This window comes from Passer domesticus, chromosome 5 (genome assembly GCF_036417665.1).
Source record: "Passer domesticus isolate bPasDom1 chromosome 5, bPasDom1.hap1, whole genome shotgun sequence".
In the NCBI taxonomy this organism is placed as follows: domain Eukaryota; kingdom Metazoa; phylum Chordata; class Aves; order Passeriformes; family Passeridae; genus Passer; species Passer domesticus.
In genome coordinates this window covers 77710440-77725327 of record NC_087478.1, presented here as the reverse complement: position 1 = coordinate 77725327, position 14888 = coordinate 77710440, and the positions used below count along the sequence as shown (strand labels likewise).

The 14888-nt window shown below is 44.1% G+C and overlaps 2 protein-coding genes across 9 annotated transcripts in view; one reads left to right on the top strand and one right to left on the bottom strand.

The window, feature by feature from the left end:
* The window catches only part of CACNA1C (calcium voltage-gated channel subunit alpha1 C), a 453063-nt gene that overhangs the window by 426509 nt on the left and 11666 nt on the right, over nt 1-14888 (bottom strand). The gene's annotated exons all lie outside the window — the stretch shown is intronic.
* DCP1B (decapping mRNA 1B) overlaps nt 14393-14888 on the top strand; it is a 39774-nt gene continuing 39278 nt past the window's right edge. For 2 of the 3 annotated variants that reach the window (XM_064421287.1, XM_064421290.1), the window contains exon 1: nt 14393-14567. In XM_064421287.1, coding sequence (XP_064277357.1) covers nt 14433-14567 — 135 coding nt within the window. In that variant the 5' untranslated portion in view covers nt 14393-14432. Of the gene's footprint in view, nt 14568-14778; nt 14848-14888 lie in introns of those variants that run through there. The other variant, XM_064421288.1, reaches the window with a different exon arrangement.

Sequence of the window (14888 nt, the reverse complement as noted above, 5' to 3'; positions counted from 1 at the left end):
AAAGGGCACCAAGAGAGTCCTCTATCTGAAAAATTATCCATAATTATTTCCAAGTTAATCTTTGCCTTGAGAAGCGTTTTTCTAGACCAGATATCACAGGTGATCATGGCTTTGCCCTAGCCAGACCAAAATGATGGCAGTGAATATCTAAACTACTTGATTCACCTACCACACACCTGGGCAGGACATGGCCAGGCATTACCTGGGAATATGGAGGGTAAAAAAATACATACATTCCTGCCACTAAACAAGATTTTTGTGACTGTACCAACAATAAGAGACCTAAAAGTTACTGAAATCACAAGGCCATACTGACCTCAGGCATCCTAAACAAAAATGGAACTACTAAGTATTCCCTAAATCTGCAGTTTCAAAGGTTACCAGGAAGGACTTGGTAAATTATTTTGTCTCTAACCTCAAACACGTGTTCCTTCTTCACTCATATTGACCAAATGCAGCCTTTCCCACCCTATTTTTATTTAAAAATAAGATGAATATAGTATTTCTGCATCTCACTGAGGTATTTGTGAAGTTGTATGAGACCTTGTAATGAAAGAACTGAAAAATCCACATGAACTAAATGGTACCCTGTCATTTGATTTTCATTTAAAAATAACCCCTCTTTAGCACAACATAAGTACAAGGCAACACTACTACAAGGCATTCTTTTCAGTTTTTGGTAACAAAGTTTTAACTGTTTGGATTGAAATTTCTCAGGGTGGAGGTTGAATTTATTCTGCAACTTTCTGGAGAAAAAAAAATCAGTCAATTTTAAAAGAAGGGTAAGAAGTGCTTTATCCTACAATATTCAGAAATTCACACACTAGAAATTCCCAATGAAAATGGGTAATAAATGCTTCAGAGCCAGGACTTGCAATCTGACAAGCAACGTTGTCCAGATTTTAAGGCCTTCTGTCATGTACATGACTTGAATCTTGTCGATTTAAAGTTCCATAAAAGAATTGTGACTTCCATATGCTCAGTATGGAAAAAAACAATCTATAGGGCCAGAACCACCCCAGAACACAAGAGGCACTGAACCTAAAACTAACTGGAACTTCACCCTGGATCTCTACACTCTCCAGCAGATGTAGCTCCTGTTTTCTCCTCAGGGCTGACATAAGAGTTTGATCACCTATACTTGCTATCAGTTTCTCCTGATTTCCAAATGGTAAAATAAGGGCTATGAATTGAAATGTTTCAGCTGTTCTAATAAACTGTGCAGTAAAACTATTTTGTGTATCCAAATTTTGGTGTGGGTGAAAGTGTGTGTTTCAGGAGGTGTGCACCAAGAAGGTGACATCCAAAAGACTGTGTGAATGATACAAGAATTAAGTCTCTGTGAGTAACACCATCACTCTGTTTCCATGGAATTATAATATTTACATTATGTTCAAGTACTACTTCCTGACAGAACCCCTGGAATACCTTACTTCTGTGATATTTATTTCTCTTCTTCTTTTGGAACTAAAAGACTGGGTAAAGAGGTTGGATTTCCCCTGGGAAAAAGGCAGATCTCTACAGTGAACCACTCTGGTACCACTGTAACTCCCAGCAGGAGTCAGAGTCTTTGCTGATGGACAACAGGAAAGAGCAGGCTGAACTCAGTTTTCCAAACTATAATGCCACAGCCATTTGGAGACAGCCACCCTGTCATTTAGCACTCCAAATCAAGCTGGAATCCTCCTTCATAGGCAAGAACTTGTTGATGGTTCAATGAAGGTAGCTAAGGAAAATTAATTCTCCAACAGAGTGGGACAAAGGCTGCTCTTGCATTTACTTCTCTAAAATGCCTTGATGGCCAAATTCAAGAAAAGTTGAAAAAATACTTTTAGGAATTTGGGCCTTGGAAGATAGAACTCAATTTCACAATCCTCCTCAAAATGTGATTTTTCAGCTGCAGATTATCAGCTGTTCTTCTGGGACACTAAATACCTCTATGAGCCCAGACCTTCAATGACCTAATTATTCTGTCTTATTTTTCAGTAATCTGTTGTTTTCCTTGTCCTTTGGTAGGATAAGGAAATGTCCTACTTTCTGACAGTGTCCTCATGAGTGCTGTATCCTCAAAAAGGGGAGGGGGAAAAAAAAAAAACCCAACCATGTGGAAAACTTCCAATCACGAGCCTTTGCCTATTGATGGTGCACGGTAAGAGCACAGAGAATGCTCTTCCCGTTTTATAACCTGTTGCACTTCCATGTTTGTAACATTACAAAGAGTATTTTTTTAATTAAAAGGTTTTTTTCTAAAGCTTTGAAACATGTAATAGCTTGTACTAGATTACATCCCCATTTAGTCTCTGAGGATGTAACATATAGGTGTCTAGCTGACTCATTTTCCCATATGACAGATTTCTGATGCCCTGGACAGTCATAAACTTCTGTTTTCAAATGATACAAAATATTTCCTGCCCTCATTTACTTCCCTTTGTTTTGAAACAATATGATTCTTTTCATAAAGCATTCCTTTTTCCTCATACAAGGCATGAAATAACGCATTAAAAATCAGTACATGCATAGGAATATATGTGCATAAGAATTGGATGTGACCTGAAAACCCTTTTCTAACCTCATTTAACAAAGGTTACTAACTGCTCTGTACATGTATACCAGGACATTCAAAAATCCTAACAGTGTGCTGAGCCTGCATTCCAAAAAGCCATCTTGGTGCCTCCTTCTAATCCCTTTCCCTGGAATAATGCTCTCTGATACATAGCTCAAAAGTCCATGTATCAGAGACTGGGCAGCAATTGACTCTGAACAGTACAGTCAGTTCACTTCCCCAGAACAAACAGCAATACCTGCTCCTATTAGCCTTTTTACTCTCCTGAGAATCTTTATGTAATGTTGCATTAGTAGCCTTTACTAAATTAGAAAACCAAAAGGGAAGATAAATCAATATGAATGTACGTTTGCTGATATTGATTTTTCCTCTCATAGTCAGCATGGGAATATTGTGGCTCCTATTAATACAAGGAGTGGAAGAGCTTTAAATGGTTCTCTTTGGATAATTACCCAGTAGTTTGGGAAACTTATTCAAACTTCTGTAGTTTGTAATTTTGAACTAGACACTTCATGAAATCAATTCCTTCTCATGAATAATCATGTTAATATGTTGATGACAATTTCTTGATGTGGCTTATCAAGAGGATGACTAGGAGAGGCAGTCAGCCTGGTATTCATAAAAGGAGAATGAGGGGCTAGAAGATGTGAAGGTCAAGGGCAGCAAGGCTGCAGCAAACACAGCATTCTGCTGTTCAACATCCTGGAAGAAATTGAGCAAGAGAAATATTGGAGTCACAACTTTGGAATTCAGACTACATTTCAGCTTGTTTAGGAATGGGCTGTAGGGGATCCAACAGAACACTGCCCTGCAGGGCCAAGTGACCCAGGACATGTGGCTGGTCCTCACGGACCCTCTTGAGTGCACAGTAACAGGTCAGTCTGCCAGGCAGGAGGGAAGCCAGCGTGGCAGGAAGCCAGCACAGATGAACAGGGAGCTCCCATCCCAGCTCAAGAACATGGAGATGGAAGGCCAATGCCAAAGCTCAGATGTAGCTGGAAAAATTGAGAGATTAAAGGGCAGAAGGGCTTCTGTAAGTACTTTGGCAGCAAAAGGGAAGGCTGGGATGGATTTGGCTGAACTGCCAGTCTGGCAGAAAAAGCAGTGAAAAAGGATGAGGATAAGGCTCAGGTACTCAATGACTGGTTTGCCTGACATCTTTTTCTGGGTTTTATTTTTGTTTTTCAGAGGGGGGAGTGGTTGTTCGGGGTTTTTGGGGGAAGGGGTTTAGTTCCTGGTAAGGATTGTCTTTAGGCCTTCAGAGTCTCCAAGCCCAGGGTCAGTCTCTGGGAGTGGTGCACATAAGCCAGTGGGACAGACCCAGATCCTTGGAACAACACCAGCTGTATGTGAAGGTGTGGAGAAAGGTGGCCAATGTCCCTGTAAAGTTGTCCTCTCATTTTTGAAAGGTCACAACTGTCAGGTGAGGCTTTTGATGAACAGCAAGACAAACATCATATCCATCTCCAAGAAGGAGGAAGCAGGGAGCTCCTCCCGTAGGGCACTCAACCTAACTTTAGAAAGATCATGGAGTAAGTCATCTTAGAAGCCATATGAAAGCAGAGGATAAAAAGGACCAGCCAGGTTGGAATTTCCAAAGGCACACAATGCCACACACACCTGACTATTCCATGGCAAGAATGGAATAGTTCTGTGGACAAGGGGAGGGAGGATAATGGGTGATACTTATTTTGACTTTAGCAAGGCCTCTGAGAGTTTCCCATACAACTTTGTAGCTCAGTTGCAGAGCTGTAGATTAGATATGGCAGAAAGATGAAAATTTCCCTGGAGTGACACAAATGACAAATGCCAAACCCTGTACCTGGGATGGAACAATCCCATGCATCAGTAGAGGCTGGGAAGCAGCTTTGCAAAAGAGAGCCAGGTGTCCTGGTAGACCAAAAGCTAAACACCAGCAAGTAGCATGCCCTGGCTGTGAAGGAGGCCAACCACATCCTGGACCCCCTCACCAAAAATTGTTGCCAGCAGGTCACAGGGGAGTCATTCTGAGAGCCCACAAATGGAATGCCTCATCTCGTTTTGGGCTGCTCAGTACAAGACACTGCAATAAGAACAAGTCCAGAGCCTCCAAGAGAATTAGGGGGCTGAGGCACACATTGATGGAGCACAGGCTGAGAGAAGTGGGCTTGCTAAGCTTGAAGAAGAGACAACTAAGATTGACCTTTTTGCTGTCTTCAGGTGTTCAGGAGGAGGATATTGAGCAGTTGGTGCCTCTCTCTTATCAGAGGTATGCAGCAAAAGGATCTCAGGCAGCAGACAAGTCATAAAGGAGGAAATTCCAGTTAGACACAAAGAAATTATTTTTTTTTTATTATGAAGGTAATAAAACACTGGAATAGGTTGCCCAGAAATGCTGTGGAATCTCCATTCCCATTGCTACTACTTTAATTAAAGATCTGTTAAGAAACACTTTTACAGAAAAGGCAAATTTGGCATCTTTTTCCTGTTACTAGAAGAGCTGAAGTACAGTATTCTCATTCACAGAACAAAGATCACATTCCTCAGTACCACAGGACAGCTCAGAATCAATGCAACTACAAAACTAATGTGGTTATCATTCTCTCCTAGTACAGCAAGATGGATTTGCCATGTGAAAGGAAAACCCCATAAGTCAAGCAATCTTATTCACTTACACTGAATGAAAATGGAGTCATCACTGATAGAGTTAATGCAGATAAGAGGAAATCAAACTTCATAGAAGCTTTACATCATTTCATTGTTTGAAATTTTTAGTGATAAGTAAAATGAACCTCTTTTGGGCCTGGGTTTTTTGGTTGTTTTGTTTGGGTTTTTTTATACAATTACACATGCATATACTACCTAAAGCTCAGACAAAAAAGCTTGCTTTATATAATATTTGCAAACTCCCTCCACATCCCCAACCACATTTCAAACCACTGTCTCTATTGACATACTTTTAGGATAAGTACGACTTTTAGGATAAAATGGAACTGCTATTTGTCAGCTGGAGTTAATGATACTCAGACATTTGAAAATGTTAGACCACATCATCTCTCTTGGAACTGTACAGAGGGCTTCTATGTCTTGTGGCAACTGTTGCCAAGTAGTAGGGAAAACAGAGATGCTTTCTAGCAGCCTTTATCATTTCATAAATGCTTCCTCAATCATTACAACATTTTTCTTGATGGTCAATCAACTTCTCCTACAATTGTTAAGTCTACATCTCTTTCTTGCTTGAGAGAAAATGTCTGCTGGTCTGCATCCCTCAGAAACCCCTCAGAGACAGAGACAGGAAATCTATTTGATGCTGTATCTGCTTTCCAATTGCTCAGTGCTGCATGAGGGGAGACTCTCCATAGGTTCTGTTCTGTAGCAGCAGCCACTTCCAACTAGGTCACGTCACAACCAGCGATTAAAGTGACCTAAAAAATGGTCGTGGCAGGACAGTTCTTGGTAATGACAGCACACTCTTTACCCATCCCTGTGCTCAGCATTTCCTTCCATCAAACCACTCCTGTTATCTATTTCCAGTTGCATTATCTACCTGAATTTTCCTTCCTCCAGACCTACATAACTCTGTCCTCTCCATTTAGTTTTGCTCCTAAAACTAAAGGAGCAAAACTTTGCTCCTTTAGTTTTGCAGGTGTCCCATTCTGGTGGCAAACCTCCTTCAGTTTGGCTTGCACACCAATCCTGCCTTCCCAATCAAGCCCTGCTCCATGTCAGCCCTGCCTCCTTGTCCTTCTGTCCCCTGGTGACACCAGCTGTGATTCGTGCATCCCACCTGCCCAGCCTGGATGTTTCTGTATTGCACCAACAATGACACAACACTTTCAGGACTTCTCTTCCAATCCTCGCCTCCCCTTTATGCTCATGTTGAACAGCACCTTCAGATTCCCCTTCCAACCTGAATCCTGCAATTCTGAGAGCACCATGAAATGCTGCTCTCACTGACCTTTTAATAACAGAATTACCTCAGAAGCCACGTAAAAAGCTGAAGAAGGATCTTTCCTTAAAGCTGCATAGCAAGTCAAAAGTAAATTTAAAGAAAAGAAATCCTGAACCTGATTTAGGTTTACACAGTCTTGGTAGGTTTACTAGTGCTTCGATGACACAGCAATTTCATTGTAGATAAGAAGGCAAGCTCAGCTCGATATGATAAGATTAATTCAGGATTATAATAAAATTAACAGATTTGGGCAAACCAGCATGAAAAATAGGAGGAGAAAAAAAAGAAACCCTGTCCTGTTACTCTTTATGGAAGCTTTCCTTTGAAAAATCCATGCAGTTCATGTTTCTGTCAGGCGAGGTAATATGCCTGTAAATTTAATCTGACAGAAGAAGCAGCACAGCATCAGCAGAAAATGACAAAATCAGATTGTAAGAGAAGGACAGCCAAATGCCTTCACAGCTCTCAGAATCCACCGAGGGAAACAAATTCACACAACTGTAATAAACCCAGACTCAGGCACTCACTGGAGGGTTGTGGTGCTAATACCTTTAGTTTCCACTCCAAAATCTCATTCAAAAGTGCTTAAATCTTGTATTGGCTGCCTGATGGAAGGTGCCTTTGCCTAAATCCAACCCTTCTAAAAACCAGGGAAAGACTGCATTTATTGTTTCCAAGGGCAACACTTCAAATGTTACCAAGTTTTGTTTTCTGGTTCAGTTACACAAATCTGAACTCCTTTTTCTACCCAGGCCTTTCTTCTCATTATCACAAACCCTAAAGCAACACAAATAAAGCCCAAAATGCAGGTTTAAAATAAAAATGGAATATTTTTACTCTTCTGGAATCTGCAAGTAATTGCATTTAAAACATAGAGGCAATTGTGGATCCTTATTGCAACATACTGAGTAACAAAAGAGAAAAAGTCTATTTTCTGTTTGAAAGGAAGCTTACTTTAAAACAAATATTTTCTTCATATTTTCTAGTGAAATAAAGCCAGCAACAAATAAAAATTATCACCTAAGGTGTTATGCCAAAATCAGGCTATTAGAGGTTAGGTGATCTTACCTTAAAAGACACTTAAAACAGCTTTTAAGTCTAATTGTAACTACAGAAGGTGTATTTGTGAGAGCCTTCAGCAGCTCTGCCCACCTGGAGGAGCAGAGCTGAAACAGCCATTAGTAACACAAGAATTTCCTTTGAAATGCTGCATCAGTCTTTAACAAACACCAACATTCTTCATTTTAAAAACAAACACACCTCGAAAACCCAAGAGGATACTTCTGCCAGTTGAGAAGGAAATAATGCAAATTCTCTTAATAAAGTAACACTGTAACAGCTAAAAGTATAAAGTTATTCAAACTTTCTCCTTCTACTTCCTCAGTTAGCTCAAACAAAAGCTGGTGGGAATGTTCAGAACTCATAAAAAAAGATATTTTGTTGTCACAGGCACAGCTCCCAGCACTGTGGATTTCTCTGTGATGACTCCATTCCCCTCACTGGGCAAGAGCTGCTCTGCCAGGTGAGGCATAAAAATAAGGTCCTGACTGAGTGTAATTATCTAATGAAACTTTCCATACCAGGAATTAATTAAATAGGGGCATCTTCTCTGTAACTGGTAGGAAAATACCTCTTTTAGAGCAACAAGTGTTTGATTCTGCCAAATTAAATGGTGATTACCAGGGAGATGTGGCTGGAAAGGCATTCTCTCAGGGAAGATATAATTGCTGCTGTACCTTATTAACCTATGGGAAATAGCAGGACTGCCTGATCCCTTTCAATATTTTGGTGGCTTGTCTAGCCAATGAACCGAGCAAAGAATGAAACTGATGGCTCAGAGCAGTTTATGTGAGTTTATCAGGACAGCAATAAGGTAATGGCTATCAATAATATTTTATTGAACTTTAGCACAGACAGTTGTGGTAACAAAATCACTGAAAAAAAAGCCCCCACATACTGGCTCCAAATGGCTGCCTTCTCAGGATAAAATCTAGTGTTAAATTTTAACTTTAATTAAAGTAGCATGGGGGTGGAAGTAAAGGAATTTGCAAAGTTAAACCTTATGAGAAATGCTACTGCAGTTAGTGAATTCTGCTACATTAAATAAATAAAGAAGGAGGAAAAAGCCTTCTGTAAGTTTTGACAGTATTTTTTCTTTGCTATAGCAGGGAAATCAACAATATATGTTTGGCATATTATCAGCATTAGAGAGAGACTGGAGGATGAAATCTGGAATTTATTAAGAGATCTGACAGAATCATACTCACAAATGTACAGCTACAGAAGTCAGGCAAATTTTGGGGATAAAGGCAGCACAACCAGGAAAAATATTCCACACAAAAAACATTCCACACACCTTCTTTAGGTTTATCATATTCTCATTTCTGCTTATCTAAAGATGAGACAGTGAAATCCTACAGTTATTTTAAACATTGAAAATCTAACACTGATAAAAATAAAAGTTTTTACTGATTAAATGTACAAAAGGAAGATTTTTTTTTTAATTTTCCTGAATAACACTAGAATTCAATGCAATTATATTGGTATAGACTCTCCCTTTTGCCTTATGAAATAAGCCTTTTCCTTGTGTTAAATTTATTTTTGCAGCTCAGATTATGCCCTCTGAAAAGTGACTGAAGGTAAATCAAAAAAAATTCTTCACAATTATAATATGTATATAGGAAGTTAGAAAGGAAAGAATTTAGCTCTCCTAATGGTAGTAGGTAACTTTCCTCTAGCTCTCCCCAAGCTAAGCCACTGGCAGAAACTGGGCCTATAGACAGGTGAAGCTCAGTACCTTGCAAATAAATGAACAGCAAAAGAAGAAATAAAGAGTTATATTTTTGCTAAGTGATCATGATAGTAGGTCAGTCAAAATTAAAAAAAAAAAAGTCCTTTGGTAAAAACCCAAGCTCTTACATGCAGTAAAAATGCAACCCTCAAAATCACAGTAAATGATAATTAATTATTTCGTTCACAGTATGTTTAATATCAGAATTCAAAATCCAACAATGCTGAAGAACACTATCCCATTCCTGCGTGGACTAACACTGCAGAAAATCTCAAAAGAGTCTCATAAACTTCACCAGAGAGCCACACTGCAGACAAGGACATGCCTGCTAAGGACCTAATGTGCTGGGGTTTATCTGGGGGCAGGAGGGGAGCTGTTTAGAATTGGAATAAAAACAGAGAGATATAGTTTTAGTCCAGAGAGAGAGTATTTTAATAACAGCAACAGATGAAACCATAATAGTCTGACCCTATACTCATGAAGGAACCTGCAGCAAGTAATAAGTTACAAGCATAAAGACTAAAATTGTTTTAACCATTAGGGCTGGAGTTAAGAAGTGGTCTCGGAACACGACTGAAAATTTCAACTTTCGACCACGAGGAAAGTATTCCAGTGCAAAGCTACTGAGAGCCTTAATAAAAGTGGGCAGAAAAGAGCACATATTTCAAATTATTTGTGCCTGGGAAGGGATGCAGCCGGGCTCCAGCACAACCACAGGGCACTGGTTCCTAAAGGGGGAGAGGGGCTGAAAACCCCACATATTTCAGCTGTGCCTGGGAAGGAACGCAGCCAGGCTCCAGCACAACCACAGGGCACTGGTTCTCAAAGGGGGAGAGCTGCCATGCTGCAGCACTGAAGGCACATGCCCAGGAATATGTGGAGCATGGGTAATCAAGCCTTGCCGGATCATTCTGGCTCCACCAGAGCAACCTGCTGCTCTCCCAGGAAAGCAGCACGCTGGAAGGCTTCACACAAATGCTTTTGAGTGGCCCTGGATGAGTAAGAGGAACTCAGGAGTGCTGCCTCAGCACTCTCTCCTCCAGCAGGGGCAGCAGTGATGCCACCAGTCAGGGTGAGAAGAAAACTGTGGCAGCCTTTGGGAAAGAATAAAAAGGAAAAGGCAGCTGCCATGCGATAACAGCTCCAGAGGGGCTGGAGAGGAGGAAGCGAGGCAAATGAGGTGCTCAGCACTAGGCTGGCTCAAGTGATTTGTGCTGTTTATCAGGAAAAGGTGCAGCTCAGAGGACGCAGCGAGTGTGGGCAGGTAGGCAGGCAGCCAGGGGAGGCTGGGAGCTTGTTTCTTGTTTCTCACACAGTTCATTTCCCCCATCTGTCTGCTTCACACTGAGGCCACGCACACACCTGTGCCAGGCCAGAACCAAGGTGCCAGAAGGGCAGGACTGAACGCCTGGGAGCTGGGGCAGGGCCTGCACAGGCACAGCAGAGCCCCCAGCAAATCCACAGAAAATCACATGCCCAGTGCCAATAATTTGCTGGAGGAAGCATGCCTGAATCTTTAAAAGTGTCACAGATCCTTGAATGTGAAGGTTTGATAACTGCTTGAACAGCCCTCGTGAAAAGGTTTGGCCTGACCATCTCCACTTTTGTTATTAAAGGAGACCTTCAGAATGTCATGCTGCATGGATTTTGCCTTAAATTGGCCTGAGAATTACCCACACAAAATCCTTTTCTTGCCATATCAAAAGCAAGATGTGGTTTGGGTTTTTTTAATGAAACAGTATCCAGGTAGGCAGAAGACAAAAAAGTTACATTCTAATTATATACTGCATGAAATGATGACATTTTGAAAGCTAGAAAATTACTTTGTTTCATAAACAAAATTACATCAAAATCATTCAGACTTGATTTTACAGTTGTCATGAACTACTGGATTACTGACTGTAAGAAAAAGAACCACAGTTTAAGTAATCAATGTTTTTAAGCTGTGACATTTTTGCTAAAACATCCTTAAATTTTTTTAGAGAATTCACAGCGTTTCTCTTCTTACCAGCATCTTGTTTCATTGGAAAATTTTTAGTCTGCTATCAAGTGATCCCATAAAGCAGGGCAGAACCAATGGCTTTATTAAGTATATTTACTTCAGGCTAAATGGAAGGAGCAATTACATTCCACTTATGCAGGAAAACAGCTGGAACCCGCTGAAGGTACCTCAGAGTGTAGCAGAAAATATAAAAAGGCCTGGTCAGAAGCCTGACAGGTTCCCTGACTCAAAACACAATGCTAGGGAAGTGTCTGTGTGAGAAAGGGGCACAGGGACCTGGGAGGGAGGTGGTAAAAAGCAGCTACAAACAGAAACACAGTCAAAATATTTGACAGTTTGCTTCAAGAGATTTGAAGGGGGGGAAAAAAAAAGAAAAAAAAAAAAAACAGGGCATTTTTTAAAAGTATTATTGCTGGAGGCAGGAAAAGCATCTGTAAAGGAAAAGTCAGGGAGTGAGACTCCAAGTGTTTCACACTTCTGTCCTTGGTGACAAGTTTGGACTTTGTGTAAGCAGGAGCCAAAGATGATGGTAAAGAGAAGCCCCAGATGAAGAAGAATGTGCTTAAGGGTGCTTGGAAACTGTGAACTGAGAACTATTTAATCAGCAAAAAGAAACTAATGTGCATCTGTTAATTATTTAAGCATAAGCTGACTTATCTTTCCTATTTACTACTTTTTCTTTTGTTTGTTTGGTTGGGGTTTTTTGGTTTTGTTTTTGTTGGGGGGTTTTTTGTTGTTGTTTGGGTTTTTTTAATTGGTTTTGGGGGTGTTTTTGCCTCTCTACTCTGGGTCATGCCCAGACCAAGGACAATTTTCCTTGTCCACCATGAGCCCATGCATCTTCCTTGCTGTTACAGGATCTGTAGGTCAGCCAGAGCTTTGCAGTGGAACTGCTTAGAGCCATTTTCCTACCACAAGCATCACAAAAAACCACAGAACTCTAAACTCTAAAGCTGTATTTCATCACAGCCCCAAATGAAACAAGGTGGCTTTAGACAAGGAGGAAATGAGAGTGAGACAGGCTATAACCAGAGTATGTTCAGATGTTTCCTCTCCTAACAGATGCTTGCAGAACAAGCGGTGGGTCCTTATTCTTAGTGATGCAATTTTTTGGTGGCCTTCTGGGATACAGTAAAACCTATGGAGTCTCTCCTAAGTTTTCCTAAGTTTCACCCTACTGCTTCTGTACAGGGGAGGTGGTGACTGCCTCCAGAATGGCTACATCAGTCTGAGGTGATGAAGTAAAAAGAATTTGCTCTTGCAGGGGGTTCAGGCAGGAGGGTTAAGCAACTCTTTTCCATGGAAGTATGTACTGAGCTTATCTGCATGCCTCATAAAGCTCATGTATTTGCTGTAAACTGTCGGTACCACCAGATTAGTAATAAACATGTGTGCCTGACGGGAAAAGGTGGCAACTGAATCCTTGGTCTTGTCCATCTGTTGCTCGCTGTTTGTATAACTCCATATTATAGTGTGCTTGTTTCAGTTTCAGCTGCTTGTCGCACATACGAGTGTATATATATATATATATATATATATATGTGTGTGTGTTTGTGTGTATATTTATGCACACGAGGGCTGTGTGATGGATTTAGCTTGCAATGCTGCTTCTTTCAGTTGGGTGCAGGGGTGTGTGAGGGTGTGCCAGCAAACACAGGCTGGCTGTGCTCGGCGATCCGGCCCGCTGCTCTCCCTGGCCTGGGGGCTGGAGCCGGGCAGAGCCCCTCATGGATCCCCGAGCCCCTCATGGATCCCTGAGCCCCTCATGGATCCCTGAGCCCCGCATGGATCCCTGAGCCACTCATGGATCCCTGAGTCCCTCACGGATCGCTGAGTCCTTCATGGATCCCTGAGACATTCATGGATCCCTGAGTCCTTCATGGATAGCCAAGCCCCTCACGAATCCCTGAGCCCCTCATGGATCCCCGAGCCCCTCATGGATCCCTGAGCCCCTCATGGATCCCTGAGTCCCTCATGAATCCCTGAGTCCCTCATGGATAGCCAAGCCCCTCATGGATGCCTGAGCCCTTCATGGATCCCTGAGCCACTCATGGATCGCTGAGACATTCATGGATCCCTGAGTCCTTCACAGATAGCCGAGCCCCTCATGGATTCCTGAGCCACTCATGGATCCCCAAGCCCCTCACAGATTGCCGAGTCCCTCACAGATCTCTGAACCCTTCATAGATCCCTGAGCCCCTCACAGATCCCTGAGCCCCTCATGGATGCCTGAGCCCCTCATGGATGCCTGAGCCCCTCATGGATTCCCAAGCCCCTCATGGATAACCAAGCCCTTCATGGATCCCTGAGTCCCTCATGATAGCCGAGCCACTCACGGATAGCAGAGCCCCTCACGGATCCATGAGCCCCTCACCGATCCCTGAGTCCTTCATGGATCCCCGAGCCCCTCACATATCCCCGAGCCCCTCAAAGACCCCCAAGCTCGCGGGCACACACGGGCTGGATGCGCTCGGTCCCACTCTGCGGGGACACCAGAGCACCCACAGACTCCCAGAGCTCTTCGGTTCGGAAGGGACCTCTGGGGATCGCCCCGTCCGAGCCCTGCCCAGGCAGGGCCACCTGGAGCAGGCGGCACAGGACACCTCCAGGTGGGCTTCGAATGTCTCTGGAGAGACCCCATGGCCACCCTGGGCCCTGCCACTCTCAGTGTAAAGTCCTACATGCTGAGGTGGAACTCCTTGTGTCTTAGTTTGCACCACCGCTCCTCCTCCTGCCACTGGGCACCGCTGAAGTCTGGCACTTTCCCCTTGGCACCTGCCTTGGCGACATTCACACGTATTGATGAGATCCCCCTGAGCCTTCTCCTTCCTACAGGAGAGACCTAAACCTGGACTAAACAGGCGCAGCTCCCGCATGTGCCCCACTAAGGGATGAGCCCAGCCGCAGCAGGAGCACCACAGCCCTCCCAGGAGCACAGGGAGGAGCTGGAGCCACGAGGCTCAGCCCGGCTCCCCGTGTCCTGTGCGGGCCTGGCGTGTCCCCGCGCCGCTCCGTCCCCGTCCCGCCCCTCGCCGCCGCCCGCCATCCTGACCGCCGGCCGCTCGGCGCTCGATTTGCGGCGTCTGCTGCCGGGGGCGGCGCGGCTCGGCGGTGGATTGGCGGGGGCTGCGCGGCGGGGCGCAAGATGGCGGCGGCGCTGGGCCGGGGGCTGGACATCAGCCTGGCGGCGCTGCGGCAGCACGACCCCTACATCAGCGGCATCGTGGACGTGGCCAGCCAGGTGGCGCTCTACACCTTCGGCCACCGCGCCAGCCAGTGGGTACGCGCGCGCGCCCGCCGCGCCCCGCCCACCGCGCGCGCGCGGGGAGGAGGGGGGGCGGGGCCTCGCCGCGGCAAGCCCCGCCTCCTTTCGGCACGCCCCGCCCCCTCCCCGCGGAGGTGTGAGGGTGGGGGAGCGGGAGGGGCGCGGCGGTGTCACCGGTGTGTCACCGGTGTGTCACCGGTGTGTCACCCGGTGTGTCACCGACAGCCCATGGCCCGTGTGCCGCGGAGAGCCACCCCGGGCACGATGAGGAGCCCCCGGGTGCCCGGGAGTGGAGGTGCGGGAGGCTGCAGGATGGAGGAGTTCCGCCATGTGTGG